General features: G+C 37.9%; 1 protein-coding gene and 1 non-coding gene across 2 annotated transcripts; one reads left to right on the forward strand and one right to left on the reverse strand.

Annotated features, from left to right (window-relative positions):
* Positions 1 to 10,956: 10,956 nt before the first annotated feature.
* LOC145007691 (small nucleolar RNA R71) lies at positions 10,957 to 11,063 on the forward strand. The gene has a single exon (XR_013663063.1). It is a non-coding gene; the product is annotated as a small nucleolar RNA R71 (small nucleolar RNA).
* An 8,571-nt stretch (positions 11,064 to 19,634) lies between these two features.
* On the reverse strand, positions 19,635 to 22,527 carry LOC145004537 (mitogen-activated protein kinase kinase kinase 1-like). Its single transcript, XM_078963472.1, has 8 exons — positions 21,312 to 22,527; positions 21,144 to 21,228; positions 20,997 to 21,059; positions 20,748 to 20,905; positions 20,603 to 20,675; positions 20,467 to 20,526; positions 20,280 to 20,396; positions 19,635 to 20,206 (listed from the first exon to the last, which is right to left on the reverse strand). Exons 1-8 carry the CDS (start codon positions 22,364 to 22,366, stop codon positions 19,994 to 19,996), a joined length of 1,824 nt encoding a protein of 607 aa, XP_078819598.1. The 5' UTR covers positions 22,367 to 22,527; the 3' UTR covers positions 19,635 to 19,993.
* Between the last annotated feature and the right edge of the window lie 849 nt (positions 22,528 to 23,376).

Consider the following 23,376-nt stretch of genomic DNA (forward strand, 5'->3'; position numbering starts at 1 on the left):
TCCTCATACGAAGTCAGATTTGGGCGTTCTTTTTATGCACGCTCATGGTTTAACGTATTCTACGACTTTTCATTTAGATTACTAAGGCTAAATATCGCTCTAACATAAATTCAATTTTTACGTCGCGCTGTGTCGTGCCAGTTCTATCACGAAACTTCCTCAGGTCATAACTTCTTCGTTATAACTCGGATTTCGGCGTTCTTTATATGCACGGAAACCTTGTAACATATACTATAACTTAATTAAGATTATTCCTTCAAAATAATCTTCCATAAAAAAGTCATTTTTAACGCTTAACGTCTCTAACTGACTAGCCCGGATCTACGGGCGTTACACTGGCGTGGTAGCGGCACATCATACACACACTCTTTGTTTTCCGCATTATGAGTTATTCTGGAATTTGTACTCTGACATTATTATGTTTTTACAATTTCGATTTTCAGATACGAGACATGCTTTTATTAAATGATATGATCGGTTGATATTTTGATACAAATGTTGTGTAAATCACTTAATCAAAAATGAAATTTTTGGTCGTGAAAATTGGGTCGTTACACTTCGTGTGTACTCGTCGAGTAGACGCCCCTACTCGCCGAGTAGCTTCAGGATTTAACATTTTTCTTCTTTCTTCCGTTCCCGAGCTTTCAATCGTATCTCCTACTTCTTTTTGCTTTCGATCTTCTCTTTTGGACTGGAAATAAAATTTGAACACTATTAAGTATCTTTTGTCCATAATATGTAAATAATTAGCTAATAAATAATGAAAAACTATACCAAATATATAGCTAAATATACGCATATCAAAATACCCCACACTTGACTTGTGCTTGCTCCCAAGCAAAACTGAATCTTAGCATAATAATATTATATAAGACAATTCCAATCGAACCCACCCATTATGTCAAGACCGCAACGCATGCATTTGTGTATAAAATTTTTCCTAAGGACCTAATAGCTTATTTTATTTCGTTATTTTTATTAGTTTATTTTAGATTTTTAACTCTTTTTAATTAGTTTTGCATTGTATATTCATTATTATCTTTATCATGGATTGTATCGGGGACTTTTTATTTTGCATAAGAAGTTTTGCCGGATTTTGGGGCTCATTGCAGTTGGTGTTTGACTAGAGTTGGGCTTAGCGGGCTTTCCGATGCATTATTGGGCTTGGCGGATCCACCAAAGAAGAATTGGGCTTAAAAAGCTAAACTCTTCGATGAGGTGGGCTTGTGAAGATCGATCTTGGACTTTTATTTTGGGCTTGGAGCATCCATTTTGGTAGCTAAATTATGATTGGTTGGTTTGAATCACATGGATATGGAGGGGACCAAAGGAATCTTTGGTAGTGGAAGGGTGGAGTGGAGGATTGAAGAGCCAATAACATTACAGCAACACTTGCACGGGTGGAATCTCCATCGTACGGGTACCCGCGTAACTGCCCAGTTTGGGCATTTTGGTCATTTGGCACACCATAACCTTGGGGGGGGTCAGATCTATCAGCAACATTCTCGGTTTTTCACCATTGGAAACCTATAGGAGGCGATTTTGGAGCTTGAAGACTCATTTCTTTTCATCTTTTCAAGATATTGGTAGTTTCTTTATGCAATTAGACTTTTGTGGTTGTTTTTCTATTGTCATGAGTGGCTAAACTCTCTATTTTGGTATACCTTGCCTAAAACCTCTGAATGTTTGTGGGTTTTTGAAGGATTTATGCTTATTTATCATTTATCTTATGTCTATGATTCTAGTTCATAATTTCTATGCTTGTTTAGTGCTTTGATCATGAGCTTGGTACTTTAATAAGCAATTGTTGGTTTATTTCTTTGGTTTAGCATTGAATCATTGAATTTACTTAGAAAAAAAGCTTTATGATGGTAGAAATCATCTCTAGTTTATGAATCATAACTCCTTTATGGATGTGTAAGCATTGACATCCTCTAGGAATTGGGGATTTCTTCATTCTTAAGGCTAATCAACTTTTTCGGTTCAATTGCTTCAATTGGATCTTTGATTTTGATTAAGAAGGTGTGTTGTGGGCTTCCCCAACCTCCATACTACCTATGAGAAATCTTGGCATATCATGCTTCATGATTGTTATAACCAATTTGGGATGAATGATAAGCCTCATGTTAAATCCTAATGATAAACACACAAATGTTCATTGTGATGAATTGCCTTGGTTTACCAATTCTCTCTAATATTTGAGCATCTCACTTTCTTGCTTAATTGCAAGTCTTTAGTTATTAAAGTCTTTTAGTTTTCATAACACCCCCCCCCCCTTTAGTTTAATTGTAGTTAGTTAGTTTATTTACAATAGTTCTTTTAGATTGCATTGGTGATTGAATACAGTCATTTCCCCAAGGATCGATACCCCTTTTTACCATTATATTACATTTTATTTGCAAACAAAGGGTGTAATTTGCTTCGTGGACTTAACATCCCACTAGGACACCCCCCCCCCCCCCATTCTAAATACTCACAATCCTCATAAACACTCGCCCACTTCTTTCGAAAAATGCTCATTTTATGCATCCCTCTGAATCCATCCGCAGAAAACCTCCTAACCTCAAGGTATTTTTGGTTGAGCAACCCAAGCATACATAAACTAGAAAATTACAAATCTTTCAGATACCACCATAGAGCTATTTGAAATTCTCCTTTTTTATGATTTGATCTTGATCTCTTCAGATTCACCAACTTTTTAATCTTTGGTATCTTCAACTTTGATCTTCTTGTAGAATTTTGATCTTTTGATATTCACTTTGATTACTCCAAAATTCTTCAAATTTTATTGTAATTCTCTCTTTTCTCTTTTTTTACATGTATTTCACTTTCTTCACTCAAAACCCTACATGCTTAAGCAGGGGCGCTCAACTTCAACCTTTATTGGTTAAAGATAATAGTTTTCCTGGATACATTTCAACTACACGATGCTAAACATATTTCATCCCTCAAACCAAGCAAGGTTGTGTTTTTGTCCCATGATTTCACTAGAATAAAGGGAGGCCACAAATGAATTATAACATGTATAGGCTCAACTAAACATTTGGGTATTCATGCAATCATCAAACATAACACTAGCATGATTCCTAATTGCTTTTTACCAAATTTTCTAAATTAAGTCCTAGCAATTTTACACAAAAAATTTTAAAATTTAAGTAGTGTAACCAACCCCTACCCCACACTTAAATTATGCAATGTCCCCATTGCATGTTATGCATGATAAAGAAAATAATGAGAGAATTCGAACAAACTCCCCTGGGGTAGTAGTGACGAGGTTGATCTTCTTCATTTTAAACTCCATCTTCAATTGACTTAGCCATGGGGACAGCTCATCCATGCATTGGGTGTCAAATCTCGTGTGGTACGGCTCTAAATACGCAATAAAATGGGCTCGAGAATTTTTAGGAATGAATCTTCAAAGAGTATGAGTAAAGCCCTTATCGAATATAGTTAAAATGTAAGCCTTGAGTAGTAAATATTAAGTGACTCGTCGAGTATATATGATAACTCGGCGAGTAGAAGTGTTTTTAGCAGAAAATTGCAAATTTGCAAAGAAACTCGTCGAGTCCATAAGATGCACTCGGCAAGTACGACGTTGGTTGATAAATTAATCTTCTGCTTTGAATTTAGTTCTGATGTGGTTGGTTATAGCAAGTGAGTGCCCTTCCTTCATTTTTCTTCATTAAATGACACTTTCTACCCCTCTTTAGTAACAGACTCAACCCTAAACTCAACACTTCGTACATTCTCATCTAGACCCGACCCTTACTTTAGCCTTGACAATGGAGACCCTTGCATGCATCCTAGCTTCAATATGAAAGATAAGACAAACACAAGTGATAAAAACCAAACTCCTAATTTAATGTCCTAAAAAGAAAAGTTCCAAACAACCAAAACAAATAAAAAAATATTGTTTTCAAACATCCACATTAAACACAAAACACAACTTCAAACTTCATCCTCTTATTCGTCTCCTCCCATTCCACTCCCTCCAGCCTGGTTCCTTCTTTGATTGAACCTGTCGTCCCAAATCGGAACATATGGGTATCCGCACCCCGGCCTAGGCGTAATGTTCATTTGTTCAAATAAATAAACAAATGATTCATTTTTATAGTTCAGGCTCCGTCCAAGGTCGTCCTGGTACCTCCTTTGTTCCATATTGTACTAGTCCATGCGTACTTCTTCTTCCACCGGAATGACCGGTGGGTCTTCTCGGACGTGCTGTCTCCTTTGGTAGACCCTTCTTCTTGGCTCCTCGGGCTCTAACACCACATCCTCGTCCGGGATCCAAAAATTTCCCCCACCATAATCTTCAATGATCCTTGCCCTCCTGAATAAAGTAGTGCTAAACGGAGGAGAATGAATTATTGTTAACACCCTCGTTTCCCCTTGGTCTAAGATTCCATATGTCCTTGGTAACTTTGTGACAAACATGCCCCCATTGATCTTGGAGGTGATCCGCTCCTTGATTGCCCCCTCTGCTAAATAATTTGCCAAGCAATAAGGCAGATTGCAGAAAACATCGAGAGTGATAATGCTCCACATGTAGAAAATGTCAAGGGTGGGCACCTTATCATCATCCTTGCGCATATTAATAGTACTTGCGACAAGACGATGTATCAGGTGATGGATTGGGGAATGGATACTCCCCTCTTGAGCAAATGATGGAATGTAGACCCGATTGGCGATTGTGTTCCACCAAGTTGATGCAACCACTTCCTCGGGCAAATCCTTGTGACAATGTTCTAAGAATGTTTCAAAATTTTTGTACATAATCACATTTTGATCATAAATTCCCATCCTCCACGCGAGTTCTGCAATGCCGCATTGGCGCAGCTCCCCTCCAAGACAGAAAGAAATAATGTTTGGATTGTAATAGTCACTACCACCTCGGAAGGAGATGGTAGCAAAGAACTCCCAGCACAATTCCTGATAAACATGCTCTTGAATCTTAAAGACTCGGCTCCAGGCATCACAAACTATTGTTATCCCATCATTGTTGAAAGACTTGACCAAAGAAGGAGTCATCTCTTCCTCCAACCCAGTTTGACCAATCCGATGCCAGTCAATTTCATTAGGGGCATATATTTCCTTGCGCCTCAATGCTTCCAGCTTGTTTTTTGCGCGGGCAAGTGAAGATTTTGAGGTAATTTGTGAAAAAGTTAAACCATGGTAGGTCCCCATAGCCACTTCCCCTTGAACTCTTTCCCCGTCTAGACATACTTCCTGTAAAATAAAACCAAACAAAACACAAATAAAACACAGAAAGATTAAAATCAAACAAAAACTCTGGCATCTATAACCTAGACTTGTCGAGTTCACGAACCAACTCGGCGAGTAGGATGAACATTGCGAGTCCAATCCAGTTTAGATGAAATTAACCATCCAAATCTATAAATTAATCCAGGGGTTTGCTTCGGTACGTTAACTAAGCATAAATATATAAGAAATTTCATCTAAAACGTCCTAATTTATCAAGAAAACGAAACCTTAAGTCCAAGTTTAGTCAAAATTGGGATTTTTGTAGAAATTAAAGATATAACTCTACCAAAGGTTGAAACTTTTAAAGGATTATGAGTGAAAATAGTTACCTTTGAGTTGGATTTGCAAGGAAACAGAAGAAATCAAGATGAGAGCTTCAGAGAACTTTACTCGTCGAGTACGACTGGCGGCTGTATGAAGTGTTGAAAGTATTCTACAATTACGGTAAAAACCCCTCATTTACAGAATGTGAAAATATTTTTTTTTCCGGGTAAATACGTGGACTCGTCGAGTAGATGTACCTACTCGCCGAGTAGTAACGCGATTTCGCGTTTAATCAGGATTTCTTAAATGGACTCGTCGAGTAGGTTTAGGAACTGGATGAGTGTTGCATTTTATTTGATAAAAATTTGAGTTTTTAAATTGTATGCCACCAACTCCACACTTGAGCATTGTTTGCCCTCAAGCAATCATCATAAGCACAGAAGAAGATTGATAAAAGCAGATCCTAAGAAAAACGAAAATAAAAATGAAAAAATAAAGGAAAAATAAAGCAAACTCTAAACTCGGGTTGCCTCCCGGAAGTTCTTCTTTTTAAGGAGTCATTAGCTAGACTCCTTCTCGCTTTAAGTTTTTGTAGTTCCTCCCAGAAGCAGCCCTTCTTCAAGACCTTCATCTTTTAGAATTCCTTCTTCATATCTCTTCACTCTATAACCATTAACCTTGAAAGGAGTTCCATCTCTCGATATAAGTTCAATAGCTCCATGTGGAAAAACTTGTTTCACTATAAATGGACCATCCCATCGTGTCTTCAACTTGCCCGGGAAAATTTTAAACCTTGAATTGAAGAGTAACACCTTTTGTCCCTCTTGAAAGTCTTTATTACCCTTCAATCTTTATCATGCCAATTCTTGGTCTTTTCTTTGTATATCAAGGAAATAGTGTAGGCCTCATTCCTAAGCTCTTTTAAGGCATTCATTTGCATCAACCGGTTGGCTCAAAGTTCAGCCAAATCAAAATTGCACACTTTTAATGCCCAATAAGCCTTGTGCTCTATTTCAACCGGTAAGTGACAATTTTTTCCATAGACTAGCCTATATGGTGTAGTACCAATAGGTGTCTTAAAAGCTGTTCGGAAGGCCCAAAGTGCATCATCTAATTTATCCGACCATTCCTTTCGATTACCACCCAACGACCTCTCCAAAATCCTTTTTAACACCCTATTCGTCACTTCAGTTTGCCCACTAGTTTGTGGATGATAGGATGTGGAGAATCTATGGTGTACCTATACTTTTTCAATACTTTGGCTAACTGATCATTTGCAAAATGCGTACCCCGGTCACTAATGAGGGCTTTAGGAACTCCAAATCGTAAGAATAGTTTCCTTAGAAATCGCACCACCATCCGAGCATCATTAGTTGGTAATGATTGTACCTCCACCCATTTAGACACGTAATCGACCGCCACCAAGATATATTTATTCCCTTTGGACATTGGGAAAATTCCTATAAAGTTAATCCCCCACACATATTTCACAAATTTGAATACTATGTTGGAGCATTTCATTTCGGGGTGATATATTCCCCGCTCGTTGGCACGAATCACATTCTTTGACATATTGAGAAGCATCTTTAAAAATTATAGGCCAATAAAACCCAACATAGAAAATCTTCCTAGCTGTGTTGTGTGCTCCATGATGTCCTCTGACGGGCCCGCTATGGCAGTGTGCCAAGATTTCTCGACTTTCTTTCCCGAATACACATCTTCTTATCATTCCATCTGCGCAGCTTCGGAAGAGATACGACTCATCCCAAAAGTAGTACTTGATTTCTGAAAAGAATTTCTTCTTTTGTTGGTGGGTTAAGTCTTTTGGAATGTATTTGGTTGCTAAGTAGTTAGCTATATCCGCAAACCATGGCATTTCTCCGGATACTACTAAAAGATATTCATCGTGAAAATCATCTCCAATCTTGTTTTCTTCCAACTCCTCCAAATGCGGGTTTTCTAATCTTGATAAATGGTCGGAAGCTACATTTTCCATTCCTTTTTTATCACGTATTTCAATGTCAAACTCTTGTAAAAGTAAGACCCAACATATCAATCGGGGCTTAGCATCTTGTTTAGCAAAAAGATACTTTAGGGTTGAATGGTCATTACAAACTATGGTCTTGGATAATACCAAATAAGGGCGGAACTTATCAAAAGTGTATACCACAGCTAGCAGCTCCTTCTCGGTAGTAGTATAATTGTCTTGGGTAGGATTCAATGTTTTACTTGCATAGTAGATTGGTTGAAAATGTTTATCAATCCTTTGCCCCAAAACAACACCCACAGCATAATCACTTGCATCACACATTAGCTTGAAATGAAGATTCCAATTTGGTGCTATCATGATAGGAGTAGTGGTTAATCTTTCCTTTAATAAATGAAATGCATCATGACATTCCTTGGAAAAATCAAATGGGGTATCCTTTAAGAGTAATTGAGTCAAAGGCCTAATAATCTTTGAAAAATCTTTAATGAAGCAACGATAAAATCCTGCGTGGCCAAGAAAACTCCTTACCCCTTTTACATTAGTTAGAAGCGGTAGCTTAGCTATTGTGTCTACTTTTGCTCTATCCACTTCTATCCCTTTTCTTGAAACTTTGTGACCCAACACAATTCCTTCTTTCACCATGAAGTGGCACTTTTCCCAATTAAGTACAAGGCTTGTCTTTTCATATCTAGCTAGCATCAAGTCCAAATTAGGTAAGCAGTCTTCAAAAGATGACCCGAACACCGAGAAATCATCCATAAAGACCTCCATAAACTTCTCGATCATATCATGAAAGATGGCCATCATGCACCTTTGGAAAGTAGCTGGTGCATTGCATAACCCAAAAGGCATGTGTCTATATGCAAATGTTCCACTTGGGCATGTAAAAGTGGTCTTCTATTGGTCCTGCGGATCGATTGGAATTTGAAAATACCCCGAAAACCCATCAAGAAAATAATAATATAAATGGTTGGAGAGTCTTTCGAGCATTTGATAGATAAATGGTAAAGGAAAGTGATTCTTGCATGTGGCATCATTCAACTTTTTATAATCTATGCAAACTCGCCACCCGGTTACCGTTCTAGTTGGAATTCATTCGTTATTCTCATTGACCACCACCGTCATGCCTCCCTTTTTCGGTACCACTTGCACCGGGCTCACCCACGGGCTATCGGATATTGAGTAAATGATTTCGGCATCAAGTAGTGTAACCACCTCTTTTTTTACAACTTCTTGCATGTTCGAGTTAAGTCTTCTTTGGCATTGAACTACAGGTTTAGCTCCATCTTCTAAATTAATCTTATGAGAACAATAGGCTGGACTAATTCCTTTAATGTCGGTTATCTTCCATGCTATAGCACCTTGCCTCTTCCTTAATACACCCATAAGACTTTCTTTCTCATGCTCAGCCAAATCAGCAGCTATAATTACAGGTTTTTGTTGGCCATCTTCAAGAAACACATACTCCAAGTGATCTGGTAGTGCCTTAAGTTTAGTTTTTGCATTCTGAATGCTGAACACATCAAGTCCAGTGAGGGGACTCATCGAGTCCTTCGTAAAATCCAGGACTAATCGGGTTTCTTCAAATGAACTCGTCGAGTCGGTCGAGGCTACTCAGCAAGTCGGGTGTTCTACACTTCTGATTAGATCATTATACTCAGCTTCCTCAAGCAGTCTTTCTATTTCATCAGGTCTCTTTCTGCATCAAATTCTTCTTCATATGTGACGGTGGACTTGTTTGGATCATCTTCATTCCATTCCTCCATTAACTCTTCCAACATGTCAACCGAAAATGTTGTGTCATCACTATTCCTTGGATGTTTTATGGATTGATCAACCCTAAAAGTAACTGATTCGTCTCCTACCCGAAGGGTAAGTTTAGAATCTCGCATGTCAACTATAGAACTTGTGGTGTTAAGAAAATGTCTTCCAAGTCTGATCAGGACTTGAGGATCCGCTTCCATGTCTAAAACTATAAAGTTTGCAGGAAACACGAACTTATCAACCTTCACCAATAGATCTTCACATATTCCTCTCGGGAATGTGACCATTTTATTTGTTAGGTGAATCGTTATTCGAATTGGCCTTGGCTCTAGGAGATCTAATTTCTTGAAAAAATAAGTATGGCATGAGATTTACACTTGCCCCTGAATCGGCCACTGTATCAATGGTAGCTAAGTTTCCGAATTGGCAAGGCAATGTTAAGCTTCCCGCATCACCTTCTTTTAAGGTAGTTTGTTCAACATGGCAGCTAAACAATTCTCGTTTAGGACCAATTTATTCAGCTCTTCCATCTTCTTTCTACTAGTTAGAAGCTCCTTGAGGAATTTGGCATATTTCGGTATTTGCGCAACCGCCTCTATGAGTGGCATATTAATCTGGAGAGCCTTTATGTGTTCCAGAAACTTCTGGTAGTCAACTTCATTTTTTTCTTGTCTAGCTCCGGCCGGAAAGGGGAGTGGAGGCTGATATGGCTTAACAAGATGCTGACTTTTCTGTTCAGGTGGGGGACTCGTCGAGTCCATCTCCTCGACTCGGCGAGTCAAGTCGGGAAATTGTGATTCTTCATGTTCTGCTTCTTCCTCTTGCACCATCTTGGGGTCTTCTTGCTGAATAGGGGCCAGAGGAGTTATAATCCTCCCACTCCTAGTTTTCACGATATTTATATGTGCACCTTTTGGGTTACTTTCGATATTACTAGGAAGTCCACCTGGTCTTCTCTCATTCACTTGTTGAGCAAGTTGCCCCAGCTGCTTTTCTATGTTGAGAATAGATGGTTGCTGATTCCTAAGCAAGGCTTGTTGATCTTTCATCATAAGTTGGTGTTCTCTCAACATATTTTGTTGATCTTTGATTGCAGCAACGGTATCATTATGTCTTTTCTCGGATGCAACCACGAATCTTGTAAGCATGTCTTCCAAATCTGATTTCTTTTCATGTACCGGTTCCTCATTTTGATAAAAGCCTCTATCTTTTTGCTTATACTCTCCTCCCTTGTCTGTTTATATTCATCATATGGTAGCCATTCTTTCTTGGGTTTTTGCCAATTATCATCATACCTATCTCCACTTGAATAGCACACTTGTACTTTCTGGTTCCCATTCTCATCAAGGTCATAGTCTTTAGTAAGGTGAGGCCCTCTACAGTTCTCGCATCCCACTCTGATAGCATGGATGGATTAGTCCATCTTTGTCATTCTTCGGTCCATGATTTCCAATTTTGCCATCATTGCTGCCAGGTCATCAGTAATAGAGTTCACCGCCCTTCGAGTCAAGTCATTTATCGGGTTATGATATTCTCTAGAATGCTTAGAGAATTCTTCAGTTAGTTCTTTGATCATCGGGGGTGGCTTCTTTGTGAGAGGTCCTTGTGAATCAAGACGTTGCCTTGTGGTTACATTCACTCCATTATAAAAAATGGAGACTTCTTGTTGGCTATTAAGATCATGATGTGGGCAATTCCTTAGTAAACCTTTGTATCTCTCCCACGCCTCGTATAAGGATTCTCCAGCTTATTGTTCAAAGTTGGCTATGAATTTCTTCAACTTAGCTATTTTTGAAGGAGGGCAAAATTGATCAATAAATTCTTCTTTCATCTTAGCTCGTGTGGTGATGGATCCGGGAGGGAGTGATTTGAGCCAATCTTTCGTAGCTCCCTTGAATGTGACTAGAAGCATACAAAGTAAAACGGTTTCGCGGGGCACATTTGGAACGTTAAAGTAGACGGCTACATCATTGACCTCGTCTAAGTGCTTGTAAGCGTCTTCGTGATCTTTCCCATAGAAGGGGATTTCCTTACGTTAAGCAAGTATATGGCCTTTTAGTTCGAAAGTGGCAGTAGTAGGAATAATGGGTTGCACAAGTCCTGGGCTCGCCTTCAAAGTTGCTTCCTTCTTCGGAGATGGATTCGTAATCGTCCTCAAATTCAGCGTCTTTTGTATTATCTTCAAAACTCTCTAATTTTCTTGGGCTCTCCTACCTTCTTGTCCTTTTTCCTCCCAAAGACGGATTTGAGGTCCTTGAATGGGGATTTCTTTGGCGGGTTGTTGTCTTTAAGTACTTTATCCTTGTTTTTCCTTAGTGCGGATTTCGGGTCTTCAAATGGAGGTACCAAAGGTGTGTTGGATCCTCGGGACATGTAAAACATGCAATCAAAACAAGAAACACATGTAAAAAGAACAAAAATAAAATAAAACACGAAGCTGGGAATCAACTATGGACTCGCTGAGTAGCTTCGACTGCACTCAGCGAGTTCCAGGCAAAAAATAGAAAAAAAATATTGACGAAAATTTTAAAGCAGAAAACTAATTTAACCTATCCTGATAACTAAATTACTTAAGATATAACTTTATGCAAGATAAATCTCACACAAAGGATCGATAAAACTAGAAATTAGAAGTAATTTTTGAACTATTCCCCGGCGACGGCGCCAAAAACTTGATGTGTGTGAAACCAACTAGTTTTAATCCTACTTTTTAAATATAAATTTAACACACAAAAGGTAATGTACTTGTTAATTGGTGGTATAATTAGGCAAGCAGGGTATCGAACACGGGGAACGGTGAATTAAACTAACTACTAGAATTATCTAAAAACAAATAATAAAAGGAAGGGTTTTCTCTAGTTTTGCAAGACTAGAAACTTGACTAAAACTTAACTAATCAACTAATAGCGGAAAACACGTAAAACCCAACTAAATTCAATGATCAAAAGGGTTTATGTTTAGGTTCGATTCATTTACTCCTATGGTTAATTTTTATGGTAATGTAATGGATTAATTGTTATTGGTTACCGACTAAGGTGATTAGATTCACATTTGTTATTACCAATCCTTAGAAAATAAATTAATTTAAGCAGTAATCAAGTGATTAAACTAATAAATCCCCTAGTTTAATTATTCGAGTTAAATAAGACTTGTAATTAGCTAATTAAATTGGTGATTCAATTAACCTCTTTTTGATGGTGTATCACACAAGCTCACACATTAATTTACCCATTCTCTAGTTAATCCTAGTTTCAAATTCACTATTCCTAGGCATATAGCAATGTGTTCACATAAATCATATGAGATAAGCAATTAAGAGATGTTCATGCAACTTAATTACTTAGCAATTAACAGAAAATAGTTATGGTTAATGCATAAGGGTCTTTAACAAACTTAATTTAACAAGATTCACCTCATAACAATTAATCAAAAGAGTAAATTACTCCATAGGAGCAAAGTTGTCTACCCTAAAAAGAAACTAACAAAATTATTTCATAATTACAGTATATGAAAACCTAAAAATGAATTCAAACAAGCCTAACATAGTTCAACTCAAAGGTAAAGCGGAAAATTAAACCTAAGTTGCCTTAATCTTCTTAGAATGAAGGATTAGGGTTCTTCAATGTTTTCCAAGGTTCCAGATATCTCCTTGATCGCCAAGTAACTCCACCAAGATTCCAGAGAGAGCCTCAATTCGGGTTTGTTGCTTCTATTTATAGATTTCTCAAAACAGGGGCTACTCGTCAAGTAGCCAACCGACTCGTTGAGTCCCCTTGAAGAATCTGTGTATGACAAGGACTTTACGTATTGCTTCGCAAACCTTCGTGTGTACTCGTTGAGTAGATGCCCCTACTCGCTAAGTAGCTTCAGGATTTAACATTTTTCTTCTTTCTTCCGTTCCCAAGCTTTTGATCGTATCTCCTACTTCCTTTTGCTTCCGAGCTTCTCTTTTGGACTGAAAATACAATTTTAACACTATTAAGTATCTTTTTTCCATAATATGTAAATAATTAGCTAATAAATAATGAAAATCTATACTAAATATATAGCTAAATATGCACATATCATAAACCCTCCAAGTCTTACACTGGGTGCCACTTGAACTCCTATGTGGTCTTAACCCACTGCCATGGGAACCCTCACATGGTGTTAACTACCTGCCATGGAAACCCCCACATGGTCTTAACTGCCTGCCGTGGGAACCCCCACATGGTCTTCCCTAACACAGAAATATCATACAAGCTGAACATTCAAACATATTGGGATGCCATGTAAACCCTCCAAGGTTTGGATATCTTGGGAAGGAGAGCATTGTATGGTAAGAGATTTTCCCGATGGTGTTTTTCGGTTTATATTGTTTCGATCGATGTATTGATAAAGAGTGATTTTGAGGGTGAATCTAATTTAAGTGGGGGAGAATTGTAACACCCTAATTTCCTGGATGTGGAACTTGAGGATTTAGTGCGAGTTGAAGGGCCTACTCGACGTTGGTTGGCCCCAACTCGTCGTGTAGGAGTTGAGATGGCAGCGTGATTTTTAGAGTCTACTCGACGAGTTGGAGGACCCCAACTCGACGACTATGAGCTGAGTATGAAAACCCTAATTTTCAGGGTTTGTACCCTATTTAAAGGACCTTAATCCTTCATTTCCGCCTCCCTTGTCACCCTCATACCATGTGAGAAACCCTAATCGTGTGTATTTGCTTGTGTGTGTGTGTGTTTGTGTGTGTGTGTGTGTGTGTGTGAGAGAGAGAGAGAGAGAGAGAGAGAGAAAAGCTAACTTTGGGTGTTCTAGTGCATATTGAGAAGAGGATTGAAGAGCATCAAGCCTTGGAATGAGAAAAGGCTATTGGATCAAGTGTTTTTCTGTGCTAGCTTCAATTTGGAGGTAAAAAGCCACCACCTTGAGCAATTCTTTTGATAGATCTCCTTCTAAGGAGTTTTAGGGCTTTTTCCACTTATCTTGTGGTTCTTGAGTTGTTGGAGCTTTTCATGGAGTTGAGACTCCAGATCTGGACAAAAGGAGACCCCATGAGCCCAAAGATCCAAGCTTTATCAAGCTTTAGGCAAGTCTCCATGCATGAAACCCTTTATGGAGCTTGTTTTGGCATGTTGAGCTCTAAATGCCATGCATGAACGTAAAGCTTGTAGCTTTACGTGATAAGTGAGCCTTAGAATGTTAGATCCAGAGTATGGGACGTCATTTCTACCTAAAAATGTCTGAATGAGGAAATGATCTGAAGGGACTCGACAAGTCGGTGAGCTGACTCGATGAGTCGGTTAGGGTTTTCCCCGATGAGTCTGTACACGTTGTAACTCGGCGAGTTGATGAGACAATTCGACGAGTTGAGTTGGACTTTCATGATATTTCTGAGACAACGAAGGAACTCGATGGGTCACATAGATACACTCGACGAGTTGAGTCAACATTAGGTTATTGACTTGAGTGCTGACTTCCGTTGACTTTTAGGGTTTGGTCAACTATGGACCTTGGAGACCACAAAAGGGTAAAATTGTCTTTTCACCCTTTCTGAGATTTAGTAGAGGAGTTAGCTTAACATTATATAATTGTTAAGTAGAGTTAATTGTGATACATGTAGGCGGAGTCTCGACCAGCAGCTCGAGTGTGGGATACATTGTTTTACTCTGTGAGGTGAGTATTCTCACTAAACTTACATGTATGGTATTTTATGTGTGACCGGAGGGTCTTGTTCATGTTATTGACCGGAGGGTCTCATTGGCACTATTGACCGGAGGGTCCTATCTATGTTACCGACTGGAGGGTCTTAGCACATTATTGACCAGAGGGTCTTATTTGTTTATACTGTGATATGTGTTATCTTGCATACTGTCTTTGTGACTCATGTTGTTATATTATTTTGTATATATGTTGATCTTATGAGCTTATACTGAGATATGTGATATCGTGCATTCTTTCTTGTGATTTATGTTGTATATTATCCTGTGCATTATTAAGATAGGACTAGAGGGTCCATCCCGAGTTATGAGACCGAAGGGTCTTCGCTGAGACACAAGACCGGAGGGTTCTTATCGAGATATAGCCATGAGAGGCTAATTATTGTGTGTGGTATTTTTGGGAAATCACTAAGCTTCGTGCTTACCGTGTTGTGTGATATCTGTTTCAGGTACTTCTCAGGATTGCGGGAAGGCGCCAGCTTGATTGTACACACCTGTTCGAGACTATGTTTGAGGATTCTGGGATACTATCAGTTATTTTGTTGATTTGTATTTGACATTTGAGATATTTGTGCTTTTTGGGAAATGTGACATTAAGTTTCTATGTGTTTTAAAAATATAAATTTTGTTTGAAAAGTTACAGTGTTACAGAAACCCTCCACGGTCTTACACCGAATGCCATGGGAACCCCCGCATGGTCTTAGTCTATTGCCAAGGGAAACCTCTGGGGTCTTCCATACTAGTATCACAAGGATAAATATCATATCACATACCATGAAATCAACTAACATTCCACATAACACATAATGGGCTACCGTTGGTGCCTTCGACCCATTGGTATGGTGAAGAGACTCACATCTCACAAAATGTTGAACTAATAAGATCAAATCCCAACTTGCAGCTCCGAACTCAACTGCCTACAACAACCATGTGACCCACTTCGTTAAAATCCTAAAATACCAAAGGTACCCTTAAGGTCAAACTTGGTCAATCATAGTCAAAGTCAAGGTCAATAGTCCATGTAAACCCAACTCGTCGAGTGCATCTAGCAACTCGTCGAGTTCCTTCGGAACTTAGAAAACCAAGAAAAATCCTAACTAACTCGTTGAATTGTCTCATCACTCGTCGAGTTTACTCAGAATCCAGAAAGCAGGAAACCGACTCAAATCGTCGAGTTGGCTAAGCAACTCGTCGAGTTCCTTCAACCTTTTCATAGTCAGTCCTTTCCAATCAAATCCAAGGTCCCAAACTACAGATCCAGTCCCCTAGGGTTAAGATACCATGTAAAGTTGCTAACTCTACGTCCATACATGGCATCTAAGGGGTTGAAACACTCATATGAAGCTTAATAAGGGGTTTAGGGCATGAGGGAGGGCCATGACCTACTAAATGTGGCAACTTTACGTCCAAGGAGGCCACGAGGAGTCCAGATCTGAGACCATGTCCTCATGGCAAGCTCAAACCTGAGATTGACTCCATTTTGCACTTAGAAATGACCATAGTTTTGCAAAGGGAAGATCTAAGAAATGGAAAGCCAAGGTAAAGACTTTTTACCTCCAAATGGTTGCTAACACAGAGTAGATGTCAGATCTACAACCTCTCTCTTTGCTCCAACCTCTTCAAGCTCCAAATTCCTTCACAATCACACCAAAATCACTCACCAAATCTCTCACACACACTTAACAAGGTACGGGGCTCGAATTAGGGTTTTTCTAGGTTGTAAAGACGATGAGGGAGGCCACAAATGAGCCATAAGTTCTTTATATAGGGTGCAAAATCCGAAAAATTAGGGTTTTTCTTTCCAGCATCTACTCGTCGAGGTGGGTCTCCAACTCGTCAAGTAAGCCCTTCATCTTGTGTCCAAAATGATCCCTACTCGACGAGTTGGAGCTCCCCAACTTGTCGAGTCCCAGTCCAAAACCCTAAAAGGTAAGAGAAATAATTGATACCTGAAACAAGCGTTACAATTTGAGTGATTTGCGTCTTCTATTTATAGGTTGTCCAATGTCGCTTCGCATCATGAAATTTACATTCGCGTCATGACCTTGCTTAGGCACCAAGGCTTCGTCTGGTGCTCCCATGTGGCGCACGAAGCAAGTAAAACAACCAATTTTAAAATTTTTATAACTTTTCATATGAGCTCCGTTTTTTACGTTCTTTATATTCACGCGTAGGTATTGACAAGATCTACAACTTTCATTTAGTCTCCATCGGCTAATTTTGATATTATTTTTAATTTTATATTTAACAGGCTTAAACAGTTAAAGTCCATTAAAAATTTATAACTTTGTCATCCAACGTCTGTTTTCGACTGCCTTTATATCATTGAGCTCCTATTAACAAGATCTTCAATTCTCATTTAGTTTGTGTTGGCTAAAAATCAATCGATCTAAAATTCGATTTTCAGGTTGTATACTGCTATATGCATGCTCTCGGTTTAGCATATATTACGACTTTCATTTAGTTTTCTAAGTCTAAAAGTAGCTTATCGAAAATTCACTTTTTACGTTATACAGAGCCGTGCTGGTTTGGTCGTAAAACTTCAACGTATCATAACTTCTTCGTTATAAGTCATATTTCAGTTTACTTTATATGTATGAAATCCTTGTGATATATACTATAACTTTGTTAAGATTATTTATCTCTAAATAATCTCCTATCAAAAAGTCATTTGTAACATTTATTGTCTCTAAATTGACTAGCCTGAATCTGCGAACGTTACATTATATATTTGTTTTACATTCATTTTCTTTCACCATTTGTATTATGAATGTTTCCATCCATTGCTAATGGCTTTTAATGCATATGCTTTATCAACAACAATTTGCACGTCTTAGACATCAACATGAGATGGAATGTGCATTTTTTTTAGTTGGTTGAACCTCTCATGTGTTCTATAGGTTCTAAATAGTGTTGCGTAACATGACGGAAATATCAAGACTAAAGCTTTTACGAGTCGCGGTAAGTCACATCTTTTGTAAGGCGTGGCATAAGTTTACAATTTTTTGTATATATATATATATATATATATATATATATATATATATATATATATATATATATATATTATTCATTTTATATACATATATGACTTAAGGTGATATTTTGTTAAAGTTTGATGTTAAGTACAAGCCTTAAAGCTATGGCGAGCATTTTACACCTTGGTTCTAGGGCTTTAAATGTTACTCTAGCTTGTTATGTTCATTAAATAATCTATGAACCTTGATATAATGTACTTGGAATGGAAAATCGGAGACCGAAGCATTATGTACACATTACTTTGGGGTTGTTTTCTCGGTATCTGAAAAAAAATGTTCAAGAGGTAATTTGTAGATGTCTGGTGAAAAATCACAACACACACACACTCTCTCTCTCTCTCACACACACACTCACACACACATAAAAGAGCTTGAGCACTTAATAAGAGAACTTTGAGAGCTTCTTTGATGGTTGGACCAAATGAGTTACACTCTTATTTATAGGTCCTAGCCTAACTTTCCACCTTACTATAGAAAGGTTCTAGAATCTCTTAGCTACTTGGTATATGAAAGACTTCTCTAGAGTATTCTAACAACTATGTGTATCTATATATGTTCTTTACAAGGTTTTAAATGTTCTACCATGCAGTACAATTATTTTCAAGGCTCCTCATGTTTATAAGCAATCCTAGAACGTTGAACCATGTTCTAGTGAACTCTATAATGTTATGGAATCTTTTAAGATCTTTCGAAACATTCAAGAATTGTCCATTATGAAACATTTTAAAATCTTTTAGGGAGTTCTATAATTGTTCATGACATTTCTAGAATATTCTAACATCTTCTAGAATGCTCTAAAAGCTTCTAAAAGATATGTGAAGATGTATCAAGTGAAAAATTGTATATATGGTTTAGATGTTACATTTTTTAATGAAAAATGATCCCTAAAGTTTATCTTTTGCATCCCTCGTCTCTGGCTCTAATAGTCGTGTGAGGCCTCCCATTAAGTACCCTTATGTATGTTTCATACGTGGGCATATTATCATATATTTCATACATTTCGGTTCTTACTAATTGAAGTAGCATATTAGATGTTTTTTACTTTGATCATTCTCCATTTCGCCTAGTAGTATTTTCCATCCATCGTCAATAGTTCAAGCATCTTAGACATCGTCAGTGGATACCCCTACCGTTGTTTAAAAGTGGTATAATTGTATTTTTAGATGGGTTAACGTCATATAAGAAAACCAATAATCCATAATTTTATATGTAGGTCACTTATCTTTCAATTGTGACATTCAATATGATAGAACTTATTTATACATCAATCTAACGTTAATATTACATCTACTATAACACCCACTATAGTAGAATTACCCGATTGAAATGCATTTCAATGATGTAATGAGAACCAAAACAAGCGTTTAGCATCCTATTGAATAGGATTAAAGATCTCTTTCAAAAAAAGGATTAAAGATAACTGACTTAAATAGCAAATAGCATGTCATTGATTGTCATTTTATGATATTACTAATTTTAGAAACATCTTCATTTTCAGATGTTAATTTCTTGTGTTTTCTCATAATGTTGTAAAATGTGAAGCGTTATATACACAGTACGACATCATAAAACCATGTGCTGGACTGCTGATAACACGACCATATACAATTTAAAATCCGATTGATCAATCAAACAATTTTCTTTCGACTTTTCCCATTTGTCCAAAATTATGTACAACATCTCTCTACAAACAGTAACAAACACCCCTATTTATGCCACTCTTTACAACAAACTCAATCCACAACCACCTCTGTAAATACAACTTACAACATCGCCATAAAGCAAACAAACCACAACCCCAAAAAAATAAAAATTCATCAAAACAAAAACAGAAACACAAAACAACTCTAACTCCACTAACAACACATTTTTCACACCCCAAATGGAGACAATTTTCAATTTTTGTCTCATTAACATCAAAACAGAACTTACTCACCCATATTTTTTTTTGCTGTTGAAAACCAGTGAAAAATCTGCTGCTACAACTGTACACCATTAGAGTGTGGAGAAGCAAGAACCGCGTTGATAGAACCCGATTTCTTCAAAAACGGATGCTGCAGTAGTTGGGCGGCAGTAGGGCGGTCATTTGGGTTGACTTTCAGGCACTCAAGTATAAAATCTTGGGCCTCACGAGACAATGTGTTGGGAATTGGCGGAGGTTCTCCACGCCCAATTCTAAACAGTGCTTGCATCTGACAAATCAAATATCATATTAATTTGATGTAGTTATGAAAATAATAATAACAAGTGAAATGTCAAACTTACCCCTTCCAAGTGAGAGTATGGAATTTTACGCGTTAACATCTCCAACACAGTGCATCCAAGGCTCCATATATCAGCTGCAAGCCCATACCCATTATTTGATCTACTGTTGTTAACAACCTGAAGATACAAAATATATAAATCATTTATTCAAAAAATCACCAATTAAGAGAATTGAAGAAAAACTAACCTCAGGTGCCATCCAATATGGAGTCCCTTTGCAAGATTTTATATCATTCAATGTGGTTGCCTGTATATAAATATACATACAGTGAATATGAGAACATAATCTAATGTAGAATAAGTGTGTTTTCAGTTTCACTCACTTTTGCCAATCCAAAATCAGCCAGCTTTACAGATCCACTTGCATCAACTAATATATTAGCACATTTGATATCCCTACAAGGTGATATACAGGAGGTAAATTTGATGCATAAGATGGTGGGATTTAAGATGAAAGAAAGTATATACCTATGAACCACCTTGCGTTCATGGAGGTAATTCAAACCACTCAAAATCTGTCTGGTGTATGATGAAACTTGGGAATCACGAAGTTCGTATTTTTGATAAAGTTTTGCTAGTGAACCTTTGGTTACGAGCTCAAGAAAGATATATAGTTTGCCATCATCCTGAAAAGTGAAAACCATTACCATGTATGAATATGATGAAAAAGAAAATAGAGTTTTTGGGGTTTTAAGTTTTGTGACATGAAAGATATACCGTATCTGTACCAAGATATCGGACTATGTTTTCGTGATGGAACTGGCTTAATAATGATATCTCCTGAAAAAATAAAAGGAAGAGAAAAAGGGGTTATTGTTTAGTGTGCAGAAATTTAGGGTTTGATGGAGATGGAGATGAACTTACCTGTTCAAGTTGAAAAATGCTCTGTTTTCCCTGGCTACCTTGATCAAGCAAAGAAACCTCCTTCACAGCAAAAAAGTTCCCAGCCCTGTAAAGAAAAGCAAAGCTCGATCATCTCCATTTATGCGTAGGATATCAGAGGCTTTATATGATGATAGCCACTGAACTTACTCGTTGAAGCCTTCGTAAACAGTGCCAAATGAACCACTTCCAAGAAAATCTCCCTTCTGCCAGTTTTTGAAACTGCCAAATGATCCAGTGGACGAAAGGGAATATTCAAGGTCGGCAGGTGCACTAGAGTAGCCCTCGTTGTCATCATCCAGCGTGTTTGAACCAGTTGTATCGATGATTGATGTCGTCCTCCTGTTTGCATTGGTAATGGCTCTATCTGGTTCATCTGATCCTGAGTCTTCGTTATCTCCAGGAGCGAAACTCCGAATCAAATCCCAATTTGAATCCATGGTATCCACAATCGCTCGTGACATAGGAGGTGGAGGAGCGAGTAATGGTGGCCGTGGACCTTTGATTCCACTTTCACCGACTGGATGTCGTCTCTCACGCGTTTTACCCGTGTCACCATCACCACCATCTTCCAAAACCCTAGCCCTTTGAGCTTTTAATAAATCAACACCATTGCTTGTTTCCGAGCAATCATTTCCAAGCCTGTTTTCATCAATCCCACATACGCCGACGTCATCACGAATCGCAATTCCATTTGTCGCCAAAACCCTAGCTTCACCAACCTCATCCGACCTCGAGCACTCGCCGTCGGACTTAACATCGTCGTCATCTGTAAAGCTAATTTTACTTTCAAAACTCACAGAGAAATCACTCTCCGGCGATTCCCTAGTCGAAGCCAGAGGAGAATGACGAAGCCTAGAGCTATGGGGTAAGCTACCTCCCGTAGGAGAATAAGATTTATGCGCTTCCCAAGCAGCCGTCGGTATCGCGAAATCCTCTGGCGAAAGCCCTAAAGTGCTGAAGATCAAGTCCAATTCGCCGTCGGTTCCTCCAATTCGAAAACTCGTTCTATCGGATAGCGATGAAATATCAAGTGATCGAGTTCGGTGAGTCGATTGAGTGTCGAATGATGATGAAGATGTAGAGGCGTCGTAATCGATGTTCTTGATTGCGTTTCTTCGATCGAGCCTCGGCCCTGTCCGCTTCGGTCTCGAGTACAAGTTCATGCTCCTTTTGATTCTCTCTCTAGATCTTGAATCCAACATGGGTTTCTCTGTGTGTATGCATCGGTGTACGTATACACCTTCGCTTTGAACGATGGAGCAGCCCAGCGAAGAAGAAAGATTTGGTGTCTGCGTGAAATCGGATGAATCTACTACGCGTATGCGGGTTTTGTTGACATAGTTTTACCACTGTATTTACGTACTACACGACAATATGGAATGACCACCCTCAGCCTCAGGCAAATGTTTATAAAAATTTTCACCCTTCATTTTTGGTCATAGGAGACAGGGGTATCACAAAACAAATAATGGAATCGAACTATGGTTTTATTTGTTTCAGATTATTTGATTAACCAAATAAATATATTTTATGTGGTTTAGTTTTGTTTAAATTTTTATTATTTTGATTAAACAGAACAAACAATTTAATTAATATATTTTTTTATATATAGTTTTATATCTATAAATTAACATTTTATATTTAAATTGATATTTAGTTGTTAAAAAATATTTTCATAACTCATTTTTTAATTATTAACCATTATAAATATAAATTTGTAATTGTTATGTATTGTATTAAAAGCAACAACTTATTAGCCAAATATCAATTAATCTTCGTTTATTTTTTTCCTCTTTATATACAACTAACACTATATTAATCCGTCTCTACAATTTGTATGGATACATCGACATTTCAAGTAGTGATGGACGTAGAATGTAACAACCTGGAAATTCAAGGTAATTTTTTTCATTTTTAAAAAAATAAATCATACAAACGAGTTGTTCCAAAACCGATCAAAGTGAATATATCATTTAAACATCAGAGTAATATCATTAATTGGCAGTGCGAAAAGCTTTGGGGATGTTGTGCAGTCACGCCAAACCCTTGTCTTTCGAATTGAAAGTACCTGAAACCATAAATATGAAACCGTAAGTACAAAGTTTAGTAGGTTCCCCAAAATACCACATATCAAAACATACAAGTTTCATGACCTGCTCTCATGGTCTTTCCTTGCAATGTCGAGGGCCAAATCTCGGTCTTACATGCAAGT

The sequence above is a fragment of the Lactuca saligna genome, chromosome 7 (genome assembly GCF_052625555.1).
Source record: "Lactuca saligna cultivar CGN05327 chromosome 7, ASM5262555v1, whole genome shotgun sequence".
In the NCBI taxonomy this organism is placed as follows: domain Eukaryota; kingdom Viridiplantae; phylum Streptophyta; class Magnoliopsida; order Asterales; family Asteraceae; genus Lactuca; species Lactuca saligna.

Excerpts from the sequence above, each read along its gene's own strand:
- LOC145004537 (XM_078963472.1), bottom strand. The coding sequence starts at position 22,366 with ATGTTGGATTCAAGATCTAGAGAGAGAATCAAAAGGAGCATGAACTTG. Across the intron at positions 20,906-20,996 it reads GATATCTTGGTACAGATACG|GATGATGGCAAACTATATAT; the intron begins GTATATCTTTCA and ends TTCACTTTTCAG. Across the intron at positions 20,527-20,602 it reads CTGATTTTGGATTGGCAAAA|GCAACCACATTGAATGATAT; the intron begins GTGAGTGAAACT and ends ATTTATATACAG.